This window comes from Pomacea canaliculata, linkage group LG14 (genome assembly GCF_003073045.1).
Source record: "Pomacea canaliculata isolate SZHN2017 linkage group LG14, ASM307304v1, whole genome shotgun sequence".
In the NCBI taxonomy this organism is placed as follows: Eukaryota; Metazoa; Mollusca; class Gastropoda; order Architaenioglossa; family Ampullariidae; genus Pomacea; species Pomacea canaliculata.
The window spans coordinates 3,033,609-3,056,090 of record NC_037603.1 but is presented as its reverse complement, the minus strand read 5'-3'; the positions used below and the strand labels follow the sequence as shown (position 1 = coordinate 3,056,090).

General features: G+C 38.2%; 1 protein-coding gene across 5 annotated transcripts in view; it reads right to left on the bottom strand.

Annotated features, from left to right (window-relative positions):
* Positions 1-22,482, bottom strand: part of LOC112555839 (disks large homolog 2-like) — a 78,225-nt gene that overhangs the window by 14,022 nt on the left and 41,721 nt on the right. For 3 of the 5 annotated variants that reach the window (XM_025224373.1, XM_025224371.1, XM_025224370.1), the window contains exons 11-17: positions 5,016-5,172; positions 3,997-4,099; positions 3,057-3,159; positions 2,574-2,750; positions 1,697-1,769; positions 1,112-1,238; positions 19-24 (exon numbers count right to left, since the gene is read on the bottom strand). In XM_025224373.1, coding sequence (XP_025080158.1) covers positions 19-24; positions 1,112-1,238; positions 1,697-1,769; positions 2,574-2,750; positions 3,057-3,159; positions 3,997-4,099; positions 5,016-5,172 — 746 coding nt within the window. The remainder of the gene's footprint in view (positions 1-18; positions 25-1,111; positions 1,239-1,696; positions 1,770-2,573; positions 2,751-3,056; positions 3,160-3,996; positions 4,100-5,015; positions 5,173-22,482) is intronic. The other 2 variants (XM_025224372.1, XM_025224374.1) reach the window with 1 other exon arrangement.

The window sequence follows — 22,482 nt, the reverse complement described above, 5'->3', positions numbered from 1 at the left end:
CTATAAAAACATAATTACCTTCCACTATCCACAGGGAGCAAAAACAAACAAGAGTAAAACATATACAATTAGAACAGTTCAGACATAAAAAAAAAACTTTATTAAAACCAAATTTCAGATTCTTTTCAATTATAGTGCAAAATATTACCAGCAAATTATTCAAATTAGGCTGATTATAGATGGGACTGAATGCAAGCTTAGATTTCAATACAAATGCAGGCATGCTTAAGATATTAACATTAAATGACTCCACTATTGGCAATGTTCTGTACAAGAGCAGCAAGTACTAACATGAACACTCACGATGAAACTGATGCATGAGGATTATGAGTGCATGCAAATATGTGTCTGAATGTGAGCACACATGCATGCATTCCAGAAAACAAAAGATGAATAGGCTGTTGTTGTGCACACACATATGGTGTCCATCAATGTACGAAATATCAATACCAATAGGTTGATAATTATACTAAACCTTTACATTACTGTATTTACATAATGTTTTAACTATACAAAATTTTTCATCTGAAAATTAAAGCATTTCTTTCTTTTTTCTAATACATGTATGACTAAGCTGATAAGAGTTAAGCAGCCAATACTTTGTGTTTGATGCTACTGAATGACTTCACTATATTTAATTTTATTCCTGCTGATTTTGTGAGAAAGTGACTCATTTGACACATCACTGACCAGTAGTTTGAAAAGAAAATTGATTTTTAGGAGAGCTTTTTTTCAATGATACAAATATCAAGTGCTAAAGGCTTCCACCACCTTTCTGGTTTCTCTGTTAAGATTTATAGTCATGATAAATCAGTAAAGTTAACGTTAACGCTTGTATCTGTAGGGGAAGGAAGCCATAAAATTTAAATATTTTATCACAAATCTTACAGTCGTTAAGATATTAAATGTGGCATACTATAACAAACTCATTAACTGTAACGCTCTCCAGGTTACGAGTCCTAAATGCTGTCTGTAATACTATCTTCACAGAAAGTTAGCTTTGTTGGATTCATGCTTGAAATAAAAAATGCAGCAAAAAACTCTTGGACAACCACCACATGCTCAACTCTGGTCATGCACTCAGTTCACAAACTGCAGGCATTCAACTTACGTTCATCTGCACTGACATCCTCGCTGCCACTGTGGTCTTTGCTCTTCATGAAGGGGAAGCGCCGAGTAAAGGAAAAGTTTTTCTTCTTATCCTTGTCCTTGTCCTTGGCTGCTCCTGCATGCCCATGCTGTTCAACAACCATAAGCTAATCATGCACAGGTTACTTTTCATGGCTGACTTCTTCCCACAAATTAATTATAGGTCTGCTACAATACAGCTCTATTCCCCCATCCTCCCCTCTGATCAGTGTAATAAAAAGGTTCTGTCTCCTAACACAATGTTTTCTATTCTTTTATCCTCCATATTACCTGCAAAAAATAACTGATTTTTCTTTTTATCTGCCACCTGTAAAATGTTTGCGTAGAACATAGTTTTTGCACAGCTGCAAGGTTTCAATGTCTAGCGTTGTGTTGGTCTACACCTTCACTCCTGCATAGTATTATTTCTATTAATTCTCCTACAATGGATTTTTTAATGCAAGTCATTTAATTGGGATTAAAAAAAAACTATAACAAAATCTATTGCGAAAACATATTTCTGTATCAGTCAGCATAGTCTATTATACATTTAAAATGCACAAAGTACCTTGTCTGAGGAACCACTGTTTTTCCCGGTGAATTTAACATTTTTCAATCGAGCCCTCTCCTTTCTTTCAACTCTGTAGGAAGAAAAGTTATAAATATATGGTTATCACACAATCCACTGTGTTTTTTTAAAATATAAAACCCACAGAAACAAACTGCTTGAGTGCTAGATAACAGCGTGTAATGATTCGCGATTCAGGCGAGCCTATTTGTATTCATGTTTATTTTTGGTTCTCCTTGTGGTCGGGGAGGAGCAGTCGCGCGAGCGCTGACGCGGCTCTGGGTGACGCATTATTTGACGTCATATGAGGAATGACGTGAGGAAAACGGAGAGCGGCCAGAGAGGGAAGAACGGAGAGCGACGGTAGGAATGGAGGGTGAAGCCATGTAGTGCTATTTTACTTTGTTTCATTCATTTTGTCACTATTTAGTTTCCCGAACATTAAATGTGCTAATCGTTGGTCGGACCTTTTTGCTGAAAAAGGTGAGAAGAGTGCGGCGAGCGTGGTTTACATGCAGATGTTTACACGCGCTCGCAGACACATTGAACACTCTTCCCAAGAAAACATTACACAGCGCTATCTTTTACATCTCAAACATCACTGCCTCTTTGTCAGGACAGTAGGTTTAAATTTCTACCACTTGTTTCAAATTTTGCCATGCACTGATGCTTTAAACTGTATTTTTATCCGACTATCCAAATCAGCCACTGTTTTACTAGGTGATGCATACAAGAATCAAGCCAAGGCTAAAGTGACATTTAACAAGAAAAAGCTTAGAGTACTCACTGATTCTACTACTGAAAAATCATAATTTGCCAAAGCACTCTATCTCCACAGAAATTGCTATTTTAGTGCAACTATTCCTTCATGCCACACCTGCGCTTGCTAGGAACAATGCCCATTCCCTCTTCCTCCCCTTCGGGGGTGATGCGTCGTGCTTGCCACCATTCATCATCACTGGCATTGACCACATGCAGTATGTCACCATAGTGGAATGCCAATCCTTTGCTGGGCAAGCCACTATCTTTGGCTGGGTCATAATCAAACAGTGCCCTGATGAAAACAGAAAGCAGCATATCTACAAATGTAAAATAAAATACTGTAAATTTCAGTCTATTGACTGCACCTGTACATAAGCAGCATCCACTAAATTTTTTTTTAAAATTTCTACTTTTTTTCAAAACTAAGCCGCAAATATATACAACTTGAAAGCTGCATCGTAGGCATTTAGTCTTGTTTTTGTTATAATAAGAATGTGTGCAGAAAAAAAGGTTCAACACTGCAAATGATACCTACAACTTCACATTATGACATAAATGCATTCTAATTTAAAAGAAATTTTAGAAACAGATTCATTACCTGACATAAAGAGTTCGTTTCTGTGTTGTTCGAAGACTGCCAGTGCTGGTATTCATCATCTGTTCTCTCAGATCCTGTATCTTGGCCTCAAATCTGTTGTAGTCTAGGTAGAACGTAAAGAAAAATGTTTACAATGTAACTCTGTTACCACCTATTTGCAGGTAATTGCTCTCAAACAGTTGTTTTAATGATACATTATGTCTGCTTACAGCTACAGCTTTGCATACTGTAATGGGAACTGGATAGTGTCCCAAAACAAGACGTGCATAAATAAAAATATAAGAGAAGAAACTGTTAGCTTGTTTTTGTTTTAGTATTTTGTTAAATTTTGAAAACATGTAATACATCAATTGGTAAAGAGCTATGTCTGAGATGGTTGCTGGTTACTCAATTTGACTTGAAGCTATACTACAACAATCGAAAATGACAATAGTAATATTTAAAGTCTAATGTATGTTCTAATATTTTACTGTTCGCTACTTTGTGTTTGCATGTATTGCGTAAATAATTTTTAAAAACATTTCTGCCTCATCACCTACTTTCACAATTGCAGCTTTCCATTTATATAGTTACTATCTTTGATTTGAATTTAGTACAAGAAAACAAAAACAATATTTGTTGCAAATCATATCACTTAGATGTTTTTTCAAAATGCTCTTTAAAATGACTTGTCAAAGATGACTGTCTTTATTGTAGACTAATAGGTGTAAATATTGGAAAGAGATGTTTAATCGCAATGCCTTTTACCCATTTTGAATGAGCTAAAACATTTAAAAATAAAAATATGAGAAAACAATATGCATGTTATGTGCACAGCATGACTGCAAATCAAAAATTTATTTTCTCTAAAAAACTTTGATTAAAAGGAAAAAAGCAAATGATGAAATGACAAACAACTGTAACGAGATTACAGAAGTCATATGACATGATTAATTTTTACCTTCTGGTTTATATTGAGCAATTATCTCCACCGTTTCACCAGCCTTTTTCAGGGCCTGTGCAGCTTCTTCATGAGTGGCTGTTCTCAAATCAACGCCATTTACCTGTCAACAATTAAAAAGTAGCTTAGAAAATCTCAGCGACACTGATCTATAATAATGAATAGCAAATGTTAACCTTTATTCTGTATCAGCTTAAAGGTTATGGAGAAGTTAACCCTCACCTGAAAGATTAAATGTAGCAAAAGTATCAACGATAGTGATTAAGCTACAGAAAGTATTTAGGTTGGCTGCATCTTCTGCAGACTTCCCATTAGTGTTCTGCAAATAACTCAAAATCAATTCCTTTTGCTTGACTACAAAAATTAGTTAGCCAAGTTTTTTTTAAATTAGTTGATGCCATGGCAATCAAGCGAAGACTAAAGACATAATCCACCTGCAACTGTCCAAAGATTGAAAGCATCTATTAACACACACATACACAAAAATGAGTAGTGCAGTCTGATAGCCTTCTACAACAGTCATGTACAGCCTTCAAGGGCACATATTTCAAATTTTAAACACTTTAATCTATTTAAATCATCAGTTTTAAAAAATACATGACACAACATAATTTTATAACCTTTTTTTCACAAAATATAAAATTGTTCTAAATAACATTAAACAGTTTAAGGCAGACTTTTGTTCCTGTCACACATTTTTCGTAACCATCCTGAAACCTCTAAATGATTTTCAAAATGATTTTCAAAAAACTTTACTGTATTTCGCTTCTTTAAAACTGTTTAAGTTTTAGAAACGCGTTGAAGTAACCCTTACTCTCATTTTAGTGGATCCAGCACAATGTATTCATATCTATAAATTCACAAGTGCATTTTTTTAAATCTTGCAATGTTCAAACTATCAAAAAATTACTTTTTTACTCATTAGAATGAACATATTTATGCCAACTGTTATTCTCTGTTTACTGAGCCAAACAATACAGATTTCAAAAAGAATAATATGACACATGTTATTTACTCACAGAAAGTATTCTGTCTCCTCGTCTCAGCTCTCCACTTAGGTCAGCTGGGCCACCAGCAAGGATAAAAGATACAAAGATGCCCTCCTCCCCTTCTCCGCCTACGATGTTAAATCCAAGGCCAGTGGAGCCTTTCTTCAGAATAATCTTTCTTGGATCCCTGCAATAGTCATTCAATGAAGTGTTGAAAATAACACACAGAGAAAACTACTGTTTACAGATGCACACATACATGCAATGCCTATGACCAATTGCTGGGTAAACACTGGCTGAACTCTACGAAGCCAAACTTTTTTGTCCAAAAGCTGCTTTTTTTCCTGCAACAATCCCCGGGTTTCAAATACTTAGAAACTTGAATATAATGTTACAGTATAAATGTCATGGTGAATATAAAAATAAGAAATATACAAGGAGCATATAATGTGACAAGTTGCTTTCTGACAGTCAGTAAGCTAACAATATCCATGAGAATGTTCTTAAGTTATTTTTACAAGCCTAACACATGCAACGTTCCTGCCATTCAAGCCTTTGAGATGATCATTTTCACAAAAGGCCATTAATCTAAACTAATCTCCTTTACCTTATTGTCTTGAGCATTTTAACATACCAAAAAAACAAAAGTCACAAAAATTATAATTTAGCAGCAACAGGAATGAAGAAGTATGTACATCAACACAAAGTGCTCGTCATAAACTTTCTTTTGACCTAATAGAATCAGTCAACAGTCACTATTCCACTGACCGTTTCTGTACATAAACATAATCCAAAACAATGAAAATTTTATTTAATATATTTTTATCTTTGCTAATTTTATTACACCTTCAAGTCAGCAACTGATTCATAGACTATACCCAGCTAAATAAAAAGAGCATAGACTTGTAAGTCTCGCACATGTGCACACTGCTTCCCAAGTGACAACACTGGCATATCTGCTTCTACTTCCCACAAGACAAAGAGCTGTGCATGAAAAATGTAACTTTAAATAAAGAAAACTAGCTTGGAATGGATGCACAGAAGAAGCTGCTATACTTCTCTGTCCTTTTGCACACACGATGCCACCAAGAATAATTAATTTTCCTTTAAAGTGCAATCACTTTCCTTTCTATACTAAAGGAAGGCTCCTTAGTGTCCTGCTTTCACATGCTCTGATTGCAGCTACAAGGATTATGCATCATTCTGAAGAGGCTGAAAGGTAAATTTTTTTATTTGCCTTCTCCATCATCCCCTTCCCCCAACATATTTTTTTTTAGAAGCCAGATGTCTTGCACAGGCAGCCTAAAGATAAACTGGAGGAAAAGAGTTTGGGGTGCAAGACGAAGTGAATTCCCCACGTCTATACCACAAATACAAAGTTTTCCTTGCTCTATTTTAGAAATAATATTAGAGATTCATCTTTTTTTCTCTAATTCAGGCTTTATAAATCACCATGACATTCACCCTTCTATCTTCCACAACCCACCCACATTAAAACACACCCTATTACACCCACTCATCACTCGTTTAAATGGCCTTGACATACAAATAATAATAAAACTGGTTAGTCCAAATGTATCTTTAACAAAGATAGATCTTCTTACTCAGTATTAAGAAAAAAGATTTTTTAAAAATGTGTAAAAATATACTTGTTTAGTGCTTCTTTTAAAGACTTCACTGTTTGAAAATGAAATAATGATGAAATAACTGCTGCAATTAAAAAAACCCACAAGACTTACAGCATATTCCAATAAAAATGTTGTTTTGAAAGCTATGGGTTATAAATCCAACCCAGGATAAAAAATGTTATATATAAATCCAACACGAGACACTTGTAAAAGTTCAAAGCACATTGGGAGACCTTGCTGCTATTCACAGACATGAGAACACAGTCTGCACATTTGCTATCAGCTGCTCTGCTCTGAGTTGATCTTACCCTCCACTACTGTATATCTGATGATGTGGATGTGGTTTTCTTATGTTCTTGTGGAAAGAGCAGACTGCTCCCCACCCCCCAAACAAAAAAAATGAGCCTGGGTTCCAGCCTTTGGGGCATGCACTTGTTTTGAGTCATAGGGCCCTGGTAAACTGAGATGCCTGATCTTATCACTCATGCCTACAGGTGCGGCAAGCTTACAGTGAGTAAAGATGACAGTTACCAAATGCCAATTTTTCTTGCTTTTAACTGTTGAGTGGAAACTCTCCTGAAAGGACTCTGAGAAAATATATTTTTACTTCAGCCCACTTTAGCTTTCTACATCCTTTTTCTAGGTTAGGGTTAGTGTTATATCCCCATACAACAAAATTTTCAGTTCTTTATCTTTACTTATTTAAATATTACTTGCATTATTAATATTATACTTATGCAACCTTTTTTATAAACTGCATATCCTGTACTGGCTTAATTTTTTTTTTTTAAATCAAAGCCACTGCTAGCTAAATTTGAAATAGGAATATAATGACAAAAGTCATTTCTACTTCTTAAAGGTAATAGAAATCAATGCAGAAATGAATGGGAAATTGTGGAATTAAATACCAAAGTCATCTGTCTCCTGTTCAGGGTTAACAGAAGGCAGTCATATGCCATAGCTTATTTTACACAACAGCCAGGTCTTGTATCAGATACAGTACTGCATGTGACTATTCTGAGCAGTAGTTGACATTTGTCACCAATGCCAATAATAATAATGAAGCAATTTTACATGGCAGCATTCCCACTAAGATGCTCTTTACAATTGTGATATCCACACCCCAACCTAAAAGAACAAACACAAGCAGTCTGTGCAGCACATATGCATAAATAAGGATAGGCATACACACAATGTCACACACAAACATAGACATATAATGAAAACACAAAAATATATATGTTGCACAATAAACATGGAGAACCATTTAAGAAAAAGCCAGAGAAAAGATGAGATTTGAAAATGTGAAGCAGAGATTTATTTCTCAATGCAGTGGGAAGCCAGTTCCAGATGCTTAGGGAAACAAATCTGAAGGAACAGTGTCCAAAGGAACAGAGATTAGTGCCTAGAGTTTTTGTTACACTACAGAAAGTAGAAAGCAAGCAGGATGATAAAAAGCTGACAAAGGGTGAGGACAGCCCTCAAAATGGCTGCTGGCAAGGGACAGCCATTTTAAACTATGATCATGTACTGGATGCCAGTCCAGTGACCTGAACTGATGTGGTGAATGTTCACATTTTGATTTCAGCAAAACAAGTCTTGCAGCATTGTTTTGGACCCTCTGCAAACAAACGATCTGTTTTTAAGGGAGACAACTGGCAACAAGTAAAAAGTTGCAATAATGAAGCCAGAGTGTCACTCTGGAAGATACAAGTTTACAGCATCTATAGACAAATCAGAGCAAATACCAGAAAGTTTCCAGAGTTGCAGAAAGGTTGCATGACAAACAGAGCCAACATAAGAGTGCATGAACAAAGTCAAGAGGCATACTAGAATATTTTACTTAAAATTTCAAGGAAATCTGAAAATCACCAATGGCCACAAACTCACAGTCCACTGAACCAAGATGTGATGCAAAACCCACAGGCATTACTTGTCTTATCAGTGTTAAAATTCAGCTGGTCATCCTTAGAGATCAGACATACATGCAGTCACAGCAGTGAAGAAGAGTGCAGGGTGAGAGCTTTTGGACAATACAGTGTCATCACCATATCTATCATCACAGTATAGGGCTTAAGCCAGGCAAGTACAAGCACAATAGCCGACCTTTCTTCATTTTATTCCCACCTCTTTATAGTATGAAGCTCCAAAAGAAGAGAAGGAACCAAAAGAGATGTAGACTAGTGGTTAATGTCAAGGTAAGATTCTATTCCAGGTCTGAGAAAGGATAGCTGATTTATCAGGGAATATAATAATGAAGGTAGGACTAGGAAAAGCTTGGGCTCTATTTACTACCTTTGTCATGCAGTGTCTAAACATGATAATGCTAGTATTTTGTTCTACCTGTATTTATTAAGATCTATCATAAAAGGAAGGCAGTAAAGTAGATGTGGCTGTTTATTAACCATCATGCAATCTTTGTTCACAACCATCCAGTGAAAATGCTGGGCACAGTGTGTGTTAAAGGTGCAGAGACAGACTCCAGCATCTCCTTCTCAAAAGGACTGGCAGCCAATACCATATGCCCAAGATTACAGCCTCTGCTATTTTTAGCCCAGCATTTGCAAAGGATTTATTTGCAGGCTGTGGAGGACCATTCCTCTCTTAACCTTTTACTCTCCCTTCCAGACTCTGCACTGCAGTTCTTTCAGGGCAAGTGATCAGCTGTACTCTAAACCAGGCTAAGCTTATTTTCTCCCCTCCTCTCTTCAGTGCATGCAGGTGAGGAAAAGTATCAGTATGTGCCTTTACTTACATGCACAAAGTCCTAGCCTTATTAAAATAATACTCTGAGCTGCTGCTTTATTAAAGTAACAGCATGTGATATTTCTTTTGTACTCAGAGGAAGCCTTAATAAAATAACCAGGTTATTATTATAGCATCCTAATAATTCTCGGATGTTTTGGTAACTACCCAGCAACTAATCTACCTCAAATACTACCTTTTTGCACAACTGTTATATTTACTGCTTCCTCATAATTATATCTTTACCTGTGTATGGTGCTGATGTGGTGTCTGTTTACATGATGATGCAAGCTATTACTTGTGTACCCTTGAGGAAGGAGACAACATTGTTGTTTTGCTCCTGGCCTGATCAAACTATTAGGAGGGTGCGGAAAGGGGAGGAAGGTTTGTCAAAATGTTGAGAGATATCTTCATGTAGTATGTTACACTTCCTTTATGATATACTTACAACCTTATTACAGTGTTGACAATGCATAAACAACCCCAACTAGACCTGACAAGTTGGTTATTCATACATCCCGTCATGTGGTTTGCTGTCAGCAGCTGACAATTCTAATTACGTCCTGTTGATTTAGATGAACAAAATAAAGGACTTATGCTACTTTACACAGGATAGTTTTGCATAAAAGTGTATGTGTACAAAGACATGAACATGCATGTGAGTGCCTGGTGTTGGGGGAGGGAGGGGAGCGTGCTGTCACACAAACAGAAAGACAGAAAATAAGAGTTTATTGCCACAAGACTGATGATTGTTCAAGACTGCAATCAGACAAGCTGATCTTTCCCTACATAACTAGCATGGAGAAAAATCCTCACAGAAATAATCATAAAAGAAGTGAACTTCTTTACAAAATTCAAGTTTTTAAGGGTAATTTTTGTATAATTTCAAGTTCAGCGAGTACAGAAAACTGCTTATAGACTGAGTCAAGTGTGAAATTGAGCTTAAAGTTGCTGGCAGCTATTATTAGTTTGTTAAATAAAATGGGTAGTGAACTTTTAATTAATTTTCTGCACTTCTGACATCACTGAAGACCAGTCCATAAACTACAGCATGATCACAGAGCCAACATCTGCAATGTCACTAGAAAGAACAGCTGTGAAGTTCAAAGACTTGGATCTTCTAAGAGGAACAGAACTTCCTTCCAAAACCAAAGTAACAGCTGGGATGGTGACAGAGATATCTTTTAAGCAAAGCATTTTTTTTTTTAAAGCTCAGTATCTTTTAATCAATTTGATGAAGTTCAAGATACTGTTTTAGAATATGAAGTAGTCGACAAAGTGGAAAACTACACAAGCTATGTTCACAGCTGGTGACTGACAAGCCCCTGTACCTTGATTCCTCAATCTGTTCTTTAACCTGGCCTTTGTACCATCACCCCTCATTAAGCTCATACTCATGTTAGTTTAATTCTTTGACATATACAGACTATATTTTATTTTATGATGTATTCTATTCATCTTTTTATGGTGAATATATAATATAGTGACTGTTGAACTGACTTTCGGGTGTAGGTCAAGTTCTGTAGCTGTATGTGCTCTTATTCTTCTACTTTTAACAAACACTGATAATCAAACACATTTAATATAGCAATATTCACAGGTTTTTTAAAAATATAAGCATAAAATTAAATGGAATAATTATAGGCATTACAACTGAACCCAGACTTTTAACTTGATGTAATTAAAATTTTGCTAAGGATTTCAGAAGTTTGAATATTATTGGCAGATAACATTAATTTAGAATATTCTAATCTTTAAAATAATAGCAGCTGCTAAGTAAATCAATTTATGATTGTATTCAAAATTTTAAAGATTTTAAATATTAGGGTAAAAGTTATGAGAGTACAAATATTCTCTGGGAAAAAACCTGATGATTATACAGTACTAATTAATGATAAATATAACCAAGAAGAAAACTTTACTTTCATAAAGCTCATCAAAACCAAAAATGATATATGAGTGGCAAAAATAAAGTTAAAAAAAGGAACTAAAACCTACTGACTCAAGGATATTAATTTGCAAAATTTTTTTAATATGACTGGATTATCTGGCTAAACCATTGGGGAAATTATCAGCTGCATATAGTGCCACTGAGGTATCATTGTTAGCACACGGCCGCTCAGTTTTGATTGTCTTTGTTTACCCCACGTAAGGGCAAGTCACTCTTGTTTGCATGAGCCTCAAACCTTTCTTACCTTGCAAACTGATATTTGAAACTTATGAACGTGCATCGTGCACCAGTTGGCAGCACAGATGGCCTGTGTATACTACGCTCTCGCCTAGTGCAGCACTGCTTCTGCCTATCAACCCACCAGATAATCCTCTAGGAATGTAACATCACGCACAGTCTGCGCGCTTGCATCACATCAATCCTAAGATTGTTTTAAGGAAATACACATCAGTACTCCCTTCTAAGAGAAAACCCTTGCGAAAAAGAAAAAGCAAAAGCAAAAGCCTTTAAATCGATCGTGTTGATGGAGGGGAGGGAAGGTCCGATGGAATACTACTTTATTTACAAACGGCCGGCCAGCCAGCCCAGCGGTGTAGTCAACGAGCGCCACGTTTCCCAAGACTTTAGGGAACCCACCCACGAGTCTACGACCTCGACTGCCGCGGACGGCTCGCTTGGTGGCGACGTCGCAAGGCTCAGCGAGACCAGCGCTGTCTTGTCACTGACACTTCGGCATGCGGTCGATGTTCTTTCAAAATAACACGACGCGTCACATAAAGCTGCCTGACGGACGATCAGCTTTCCACCTCACCCACCTCCAGTCTTCACACAGCAGACTGAAAGCGCTGCGCCCTCAGGCCGCCTCCCCCGAGAACAAGGGCGCTTCCCTCTTCGACCCGTCAACGCTATTTTTGGCCACCGTCTTTTGATAACGGTTTAACATTTTCATGTTTGAGACGTTCATTTATTTTGTGCGGAAGTTTTTTTTTTTAATTTATTAAATCCTCTTTCTCACAAAATATTTCTAATTCTTCCTTCTCCATCACATCGTGCACTGGTCAACGATCATATGCTGGAGTGAGTGGTTGGCAATGCCTACAGGTGAATAACGATGGATGCCAACTGATACAGTCTCTTCCCCCACCCGCTCAATCCATGCTGTGGCCAAGGGTGGTCGTAGTGGGGGTAAGCATCTGCACGTGACTTACCGAAATTGACAGACGTCTGGATTTTTTAGTTACAAAAACGACCGACGCATCACAGAAGCACTATCTTCTGAAGAACTAACCTACATTTACGTGCACCTGTAAGCAATTATGAGCTGGCGCTGTGAGGCTGAGACAAGAAGCTGCATACAGAGATCTTTCGTTTATAACAGCCGCAGCAGCCGCCGCCATCGACCTAAAAGGCTGCTACCAATGCTGACCTAGATCATCCCTGCTCTGTACTCCAGTCTTACATAATGTCTCCCGAACACCAAACATCAAGCTTGACACTGGGGGCGGAGGGATAGGGCTGGCCGATTAGGTGGAAGATAATGGGAGATAGGTGGGGCTTGGGACGCCGGCTATAATAGCAGGACAAGACCGACTCTCTCTGGTTTCGAGACCAAACGCTCGTCGCTCTGCTTCTGTCGGCTCCATGTGTATCAACGTCACTAAAATCGTCCCTGAGTAAACAACTGAAGAAACACGAAAACACTTGACGGTAAGATGCCGGTAGTAAACAAGAACTCGTATACAAAACTCACTATTCTAGTCAAGAAAGTATCTACCCGACCATAACACAAGAAACAATTCACACGGTTTACCTTGCTTGAAAGGCATATCCATACAGAAACTAGACCCAGCCTCGATTCCTGTGTCTCGCCTCTTGCCAGAGCGGTGACAATCTGTCTACAAAACCTAGAAAGCGCACAAAGATGCTTTCGTCTACGCTTGTATGGGAGATCAATGGACTGTCTTGGCAAATATCAGAAAAGCGAGGGTGTGTGTAAGAGAGAGATGGTGTGTGAGAGAAGTGCGCGAAATACCTGGGAACCTTCTGTGCAGGTATAGTCATGGTGATGGACGACGGGAAAAGTGGCCGATGACAACAACGACGACGGTAGTTTTTTCACCCGTTCATCGGCGGCGCGCTTACACACGACACCGATTAACACAAGCCAACAAAGTTAACGGTCAGATGGCGATGACGGCGACAGTGAAGCCTCTTTCCCGCTGTGATAGGTCAGTACGTCTCGTCCAAATGTCATTGTTTGCAGTTCGTACGCCCCGTGACTCCGGGCGTAGGCGTTCAATCCACTCAATGTCGCCTCTTCGGTCACCTGTGTTTAGGGCAGCGGGGACTGTACTGTAAAGTGTAAACAGTCTAACAGACTGCGGACCGACCTTGTCGCTGTAACCCCCATACAACGTCACAATCATGTGGACCAAACGATGTTTCCGGGACGACGAGAGTTCGTAAATCACAATCAGCGAGAACCGCCTGTCGAGTCAAATACACACTTGAGTATTCACTGTCACTGTGAAAACACGCCAGCACATTAGGGAAGAGACAGAGAGAGAGCCTGGCCGCTGCTGCTGTATCACTACAGTGCGGTAGGGCTACGCCTGTGACACATGGCGAGTCGTCGTGAAGCCACTATGAAGTGACAACGTACGGCACATTGTACCCTTGCACCGAGCAAAGTTTGAATTTCAATGGAGCGCGGCCCGGATGTCGAGTCATTTCCGTCAGACGAGGCTCGACACACAGCCAGCTGCGACAGCGCCGAGCCGACCACCACCAGTACCTTCTGATAATCTTGGACGACGGTGACCCGCGACAAGTACACTAATGTAAATACAACAATACGCGCGGATCTTGGGGTATTGGTGGCTGGGGTGGGGATAGAGGGGTGCGTGCGCTTTGCATACCTACCACCTGGCGTCATCTTTGGGTATTGTCGCGTGATTAAAGTCGCACGCCAGCCACTTGTAATTCATACCCGCTTGCTGGTCTTTGCTCGGCTTTAGAACCAAACGCATTTCTTCCAAGTTGATGCATTTTTTTCCCTCTTGTCAGCGTCTGTCCCGTGAACACCAGCAAAAGAAATACTTCCACTTACTGCTCGGAATAATAATAAAGTGAGAATATGCATTCCTGTCGGTGTCAAAAGGACGCATATAATGGCACAGCGCTCCACCTTCGCTGTCAACAGTCGGCCGCTGTACGTCTTCAAACAGATCACCCGTCAATAGCTACCCAAGCAAAAGAAATGCAGTAAACGGGGTTCTTTTTAAAAATAAACTTAAATGATAACATGAGCATTTCCATTCTGAAGAATAAATAATTAAGCGTCTTATATCCTTGATTCAAGCGGTGTTTAAAATGTAAGTTTACAGACTTAATTTAAAAAAAAAACTGTAAGGACACTCAACAGACCAATAAAACAAGTTTTTATTATGGCAATATAAGCTACAATCGCCAAAAAAGAGCATATCAACTATGCATTTTGCCGAAGAACACAAAGCTACTTTTGTTTATTTAAAGCATTTCATACTGTAAACGTATTACCAGTTGATTTACCTTGTGAAACTCCCACAAAAATCCACGGCAAGAGGAAGCATGATGCGGGTTATGGGATGGGTGGTGGTGGGTGGGAGAGAGAAGGAAAAAGACGGAGAGGGAAAGAGGAAGAAAAGAGCGGAGAGGCGGAGAAACAATTTGTTTTCGTCAATACCTTGTGATCAAGGACAGCTACTACTGCACGTATTACCTGACTACTAAGCGTGAAGGCACAACACGAATGTGCGTGGCAGGAATTGAGAATTGATTTTAGCAACACGCTGTTGTAGGTGTCAGCCTAGAGATCGATACCAACAAAAAGGTTATTTTTCATTTCTGCGCCACGGTGTGCGTGTGTTTTGTTTTTGCTTTGAAATATTCCTATTGGTAACTTTTTCTCCTCGAAGTTAGCGGGTTGGTAGAGGCGAAAATAAATAAGATAAAAGAGACGCCTTCCAAGCATCTGAATAAAGAGCTGCCTATATCTGGCCTTTTCATAATCGCAATCAACCGCCCTGTTTGAGAAAAAGACTTTACGGAGTTCATTCCCCGCTGCCAGAGCAGCCAGTTACTCTAGACCGCTGAAACACCCAGCGTGAAGACGATGCATCTTATAACACCAGTTATAAGGACACAGAGAGAGGATGGTAGGTTTTCAAGTTGATCACCCACGAGAATCATCAGCGTGCCTATCACTTCCTTCCCCCTTAAGAAATGATCGATATCTTGCACACACATTCGGGAAAGTACTTGCTGAAGCGAAGACCACGCTGCAACCCACGAAGACAGGATAACTGAAATATGTTTCGTGTTTGTGCATGCGAACGGTTTCCTTCTAGTACTATCAGAAGTTTCGTAAAAATATATATATTTCTCTGACAGCAATAACGGCAGCTCCGAAGACACAGCAAGGTGGGCATCTTCGTGTGACCTATTATTTCCTTGCTGACGTAACAAAGCTGCTACATGCACGCGGTGATTTAAACTGGCGAGGCCTTTTTCCCCCGACCTTTGGTTCGCCAGGCTGGAGATAACTCTTAATTCCAAGTTCCACAGTCGCAATTAGCTCATTTCGTTAGCCAGCAATCGTTGTCGCTAATCAACTGCCCTCAAACCTTGCCGATATGCATGGCAAGCTGTGTGCACCGCGTCAGGTAGCACGGCACGATGAGGAAGTGACCGCTGTGGAATGACAGGCTGGCAACAGCAGCAACAGCAGCCAAGCAGCGCTCGAGCTGAGCCCCGAACGCAGGCAGAGCACTGCAGCAACTACACGTACAAACGCCGTTTCCCAACTCTCCCAATACTCTCTCCGCCACAAAACCCTCCAACCGGTTATAAATCGGTAAACCATTCATCCGAAGCCCACTCTCCTTAAGACGGAGAAGGGGGATGAGGGAACCATCATCTTGTAGAAGCGACTGATGTCAAACACCGCCGACCTTGAAGTCCAAACAGGTAAAGTGGGAAGCATCTCCTACTTCGCTGCGAAGGAATCCTCGCCGAACACCATGGCAGCTGCTGGTAGCGTCCAGCTGCCCACGCAACAATTCAGCCAGGAGAAACTCCGCGAAAAAGGAACCGTGACTCTTATCAAACGAACGGCGAAGCAAAAGGCACCATGTTGAGGGCTTGCGGCTCACGCTGGCCAGTAACAAGTTACTACTCGCTGCAACTGCAGCCGGTGATGGTAAATGCGCGGATGTACCATCGGAAAAGTTCGCTACCAGAGGGGTGCCAGCTCCATTAACCTGCGCGTGCGCGCGCACACGCCCCCTCCTCTGCGTGCAGTAAACAGCAGAGCTGTGCCGCAAACGACAGAGTGAGGTCAGCCACGACATCAAAGTTACTTGCAAATCACAGGTGACAGACAAACGCGAACAAATTGCTTGCTATCCCAATCTTTCCTGCGGTTCCTGATAGCGCTGTACAGTAAAGTAGGCAGAGTATCCAGTAATAAGTGGTTCCTGCTGATGATGTAGGTGAATTGGGAATCCTATATGGGTAGGGAGCACTTAACAACAGCTGTACATTTCTTAAATAGACTCCAGGGAGTTCAATATATTATAATTGTTACCTTTGATTGAAGCCCTATGGAAATAACAGACAAAGGCAGTGTGTCCACACCAAATGCTATAACTTCTTATTTTCATGTTTTAATAAATTTTTAATTGTGTTCTTTTAACCTACATGCTTTTCTTTGGACCATTTCATATGCAAATAGCAGTGCTCTATCCACTTGTTATAACTATTTCCTTTTCTTGTCTGGTAATTACTGAATAAACTAATTCTCAAACCGAAAAATGTTAACAAGAAGTTCAAATATTGCATTAACTAATGATGTGCTTAACCACCCCTGCCCTGGCACCCTCCCCCTTCCAAAAACACCCTATCCAAACTTAATCATTATACAAGACTTTTTGAGACATACAAATGAGTAATCAGTAAACGACAAGCACACAATAAACATTTTAAGTTATATCAGAGTACTATATAATTGTATGGCTTCAACACAGGTTATCAACAATAAGTGAACCTGCTATTTGTGACAGTGAAATAAAATTAAATGCCTAATGTTACATAATTATGATGGGAAGAGCCCATGTTTTTAAAGCTTAAAGGATTAACCGCTAAACCCCCCTCCTTTTACCAAAACACAACCATCAGAATTGCTACTGCGTCCTTTGTAAGTGGTATATTATTGAAAACCCGAGGCATTTCAGGCATAGCAGCCGATGTCTCATGCCAATCAACAAAGAAGCATGAAGAACATTTCCATTATGTCAAGTACTACTAATGCTAAAACCTCCTGCTTATGATATTTCTGGTTGAACTCTTTAAAGTTCAGAGATTTTTTTTATCTGCATGCATGATTGTTTTCTGGGTGAACTGTTAAGACCATAGTTTTCTAAACCTCTATGGATGTGAACAGCTGCTGTGTGCTAAATATAAAGACTTCAGCCCACCTGAATGTGTGTATGAATGCATAATTATTTGTGCATGATATATCATACTTATGAATCAAAATGTCTTCTATAATTATTAGTTTTCCCTCCTGCAGAAAATGTTTTTACTTTCAGCATAAGATATGTGAAATGAGGACTGCTATTTCTCTCTGAATTTTAGTATTGTTGAAGTGGAGATAAGTAGTGGGAAGTGGGAGAGGAGGAGAATTAATGTAAAGTCTAATGCAAAAACTTCCTCTCCTCTTAAGTCTTTATTTTAAAAAAATCTGTTAATATTTTTTGTTATGAAATCTAGAATCAGAATAGCAACAGATTTTATCAACTATGCAACATTCCAATTACTTCTGAACTGTAATCCTCTTTGCAACTAAACAGGTCTTTAAATTAAAGATCAATGTGACTTCACAATTCGACAGCGGAGAAAATGCATTCATCGAGTCTTGTCACAGGGAAAATTTCATTCCCCATTTACAAGGACTATTCTACTTATTTCGATGCTTCCCATGCAAAAAATAGTTTTACTATCCATCAGTGTTTGCTCTTCTGCTTTGAGCCAGAAAGTGCCAAGTTGGGATCACAACACTTTCACAATAACTACCTGCTTGGCATATACACTATGGATGATAAACTCTGTTAATCTTACAGGAACAGATAACTTAACTTTGATTCCGGAAGAGAAAGAAAAAAAATAATTACGATTTGGGTGGGTAGCAGACGCTTACCTCTTCACACGAGGATCGTAATAATATGGTTCCTTCTTCTTCGGTTGCTTCAGCATTTTGATATGGCAATAAAATTATCTGTTATAGTAAATATCCATAACGAATCCTTTTGCACCAAAAATGATTCAAGAATATGCAGCAGTCAACACTCAGCCACCGACGGTATCAATCTTATCTCTTTTCCGCCATGTTTCTTCAGAAGGTGGCCAAATGCAAGAATGTAACGCGAGCAATGATTGGTTGACATACATTCGGTCCCGACTGTTTATTATTTTCACATACTGTTTTGTAAATTTAAATCTAAAGAAAAGGGAACAAATAAATCAGAAAAACTAAAATGCATAGGCTTCATAAATCTTTAATTGAGTGCTGGTCTTAGTGCTCGACAAGCGACATTTTCTCAACTGATTGTACTCTGTAAGTTCCTTCCCTTTTTAAATGCTACTGAGCAGACGACATGTTCAGCCCGTAAGATTCTGCTTATAAAAATTATATAAACAAAAAGCCTTCTTATATTTACGTATAGTTAATAAAAAGTGAACGTTTGTGCAAACCAATTTAGGTCCTGAGGTTTACACATGTTGTTTTTTTTTAATATATATTTCTGAATATTTCTATTTTTACGTGTGGTTCGCTGTGGCTGTGGTTATTTGAATATAAAATAAAAACACCTCTCCTTTTACTGCCATTATTTCCCCCCGATGAAACTGGTGTCCACTTTTGCTGAGGAAAAAACTGCCAGGTGAGCAGCAAACAGTTTTCTAGCTATAAGCTATAAGCCCCAACGGCAAGAAACTAAGAACTTTCTGTTTCCGAATTATGGGCATAAACTACTCAGCTATAAATTAAGTCATGGTTCTCTCTCCGTAAAACAGAAAAAAATAAATAATTATTTTTTTAAAATATTTAACTGAAGCTCATTTACATTATATAATATATAAACAAAACTTAAGCATCTTTTCTAAGGCTGATTTTTTTTCAGAGATATCAATGATTTTCATTCTCCCCAAAGTCTGAGGCATACTTCTGTAAATATCTATCAATGCCACTGTGAAAATGCTTTCAAAACACTTGAGTCATGTTATCTGTATATCACCAAGTTGCACATATGTATACAAGTGTGAATACAAGCATTCACAGTGAAGTATCTGCTTCCATCCTGCATAAAAAATCCGTGTTAAGATATTTTTTGTGTGTAAAAGTGAATGTGTGGAAGAAAAGAGAAAGTGGGACAGAGTGCTTAACTTTCTACTACTGGTTCATCCTCTTCAGTAAAATGAAAAGTGAAAATAAAAGGAAAAAACGACATAAATGTAACAAAAAAGTCATGTCGTTCATGACAGAACTAAGCAAAAGAAGCATATTTTACACACAAAGGCAAATGTGCGTGTGTGCATGCATATATACATATAAAATCTAAGTATGTTCTGTCACAAGGATTCATAAAGGAAGCATGGTAAAGTGATTAGAATTTTATCAAGAGTTTAATGACACATATGAAAATGCTCTCTAAGTTTCTCCATCTTCTCTCACAGAGCCTGGTAGACCGTCACCACCAGAAGGCATGATGCCATTCAAAACAGTTCAAGATATTCCCATACAATACATTCAAGACTCATATTATTTAAAGCAACTACCTTGTCTGGCTGAAACACAGAGGCATAAGAGAACTTTATTAAAATTTAGAATGGGTATAACTGTACCATGCCATCCGCAGTGATATTAACTTACCCAGAATGTTGGAACTGCCCCTTTTGCCCTGATACAGCTGAAACTAGACATTTTCTCTTTGTATGCCCTAAGCAAACTTTTTATTCCTAAAAAATACTTGAAGCACCCTTCCTTTTTCCATTTCTCACTCTTGATGTCAGATAATAGAATGTTCATGCCTTGACTCTTTTGTTTATAATACATCAGAAATTTAAAGCTTATCCGTTTCTCCCTCCTCAGTCTCACATACTTTTATAGATGGATGCCCTCTATAGCCAGTTACAATTCTCAACTGTTGTTGCTTTAATGTAGTATAATAATAATAACAACAATATGGTATATTGTAGTAACATTTTAGTCTATAATCAGGATGTTTACAATAGTTGTTGCTCACTTCCCCCCTGAAATGGGCCTAGGCCTAAATCAATAAAAAGTTTGAGTTCTCTCTCACACATACAGGTTTAAAAAAAAATCTTGGCAAAACATGACAGCTCTTGTCTTTAAAGTTAAAAATGGCAACTTAAGTCCTACTTAAAATTGTACCTCCCCCACATTTTAAAAAAGCCAAACAATTATGAAAAATATAACTGCACTTCCATAAAGGAAAGTTGTCATTAACCCCCCCCCCCCCAAGCTCAACAAAAAAAAGGTTTCTAGAGACACCCAGACATCAGACCTAAAAGACCTAAAGTCATAACTCAAAATTTCACCTGAAAATGAGTTTCTCAAAGATAAAATACAACTGTGAAGTCAAAATACATCCTGCATGCAGAATGATTGGAGTAACTCTGTGTGCGCTTACTGCTTTTGTGAAGATTTGGGGGTGTCATATTTGTTAAATACACAAAGACTAGATGGAAACAGTGCTATATAAAGAGCTTAATAATACTTAGCAATAATTATTTTTATTAAAACAGGTTGTCATGAGAACTGAAAATTTAATGTAAAACACATCATAAATAATTCATGCAAATGGAAAAAAAAAGTTCACAAATTCTTACATCACATAAATAAAATAAGAATTTATTTGCCGAGTAACACAATACTAGAAACATGTCGTAGTAATAGTTTTCCCTGCTTTGCAGTGGTGGCACAAGCAGCTGCAGGTGGCCTGCAAGCAGTTGCCATAATAAAAATATTCTGACAACCTATTGCTATCTGCTGAGTACAATTTTGCAAAGTGTGCACCATGTGATAGTTTACCTGGTTACACTAATAAGAAATATTAAGCCAGTTTCTTATCAGCTTTCCTCAGAATATATTATTTGCATCTACATCCTGTACTTTATTTCCTCATAATTAAAACAAGATAGGAGCCCACTACTCTTCTCTAACTTATTGTTACCTTCCCTGATAAATCATACACTTATTTCTTACAAGGTGCTTAGCAGACATTGGGTTGAGTGAAGCCTTAAACCATAACATTCTTTTTCAAAATTAACAGAACAGCCATATGACTGAGGAAACCTTGAACTGCCTATTTGGTCAATCTATAGTACAAGGAAAACCCGCCTTTTAATAGATTCAAAGTTGAGCTTCAAACAGTAGATTCTCTTGATTCTTGATATATATTCTTAAAGAAGTTTCAGAAAAAGTCAAGAAGTTGTTATTTTCTTGTGCAATTAAGTGTACTGTTTCATTATCACTAACTAAAAAGAATATTAAGTTTGCTTTCGTGAAAAAGAGTGCATTTATTCATGCAGAATTTTAAGCAATACAGGCAGTCCCTGAGTGATAAACTTATTAATGACTGCCACAACGTCTACTAATTCAGAATTCTGAGTTACAAACTCAAAAAGTAGCAAAGAACATGGGAACACTTTGTTCTGCTATTATTATTCAGCATTTTTAAAGCATTTCTGAAATTTGTTTTGTGTCTAGAAAGGTAAAATATATAAATAACTAATGCTGAAAATGAAGGATGGATATGTTTGAATTTGCATACAAAATCGATTAAGGGGTGATCTCAGGAAAATAATTCATAACAATTGACGGACACACTACCCCATAGGCCAGCATAGGGCAAGGGAGATAATTCTCTTTCATGACCTCCACCTGGTGTGTTGAAAAGCATGCTAATTAATAATGTAGCAATAAGGTCATTCTCTGAGGGTTCTAAAAAAGAGAAAAAAAAATAATAAGGACATCTGCATTGGAAACTTTTCTTTTCAGAAATAAGAAAATATTAATAAGAAATAAGGAAAGACCTTGTTTTAAGCCCATGAT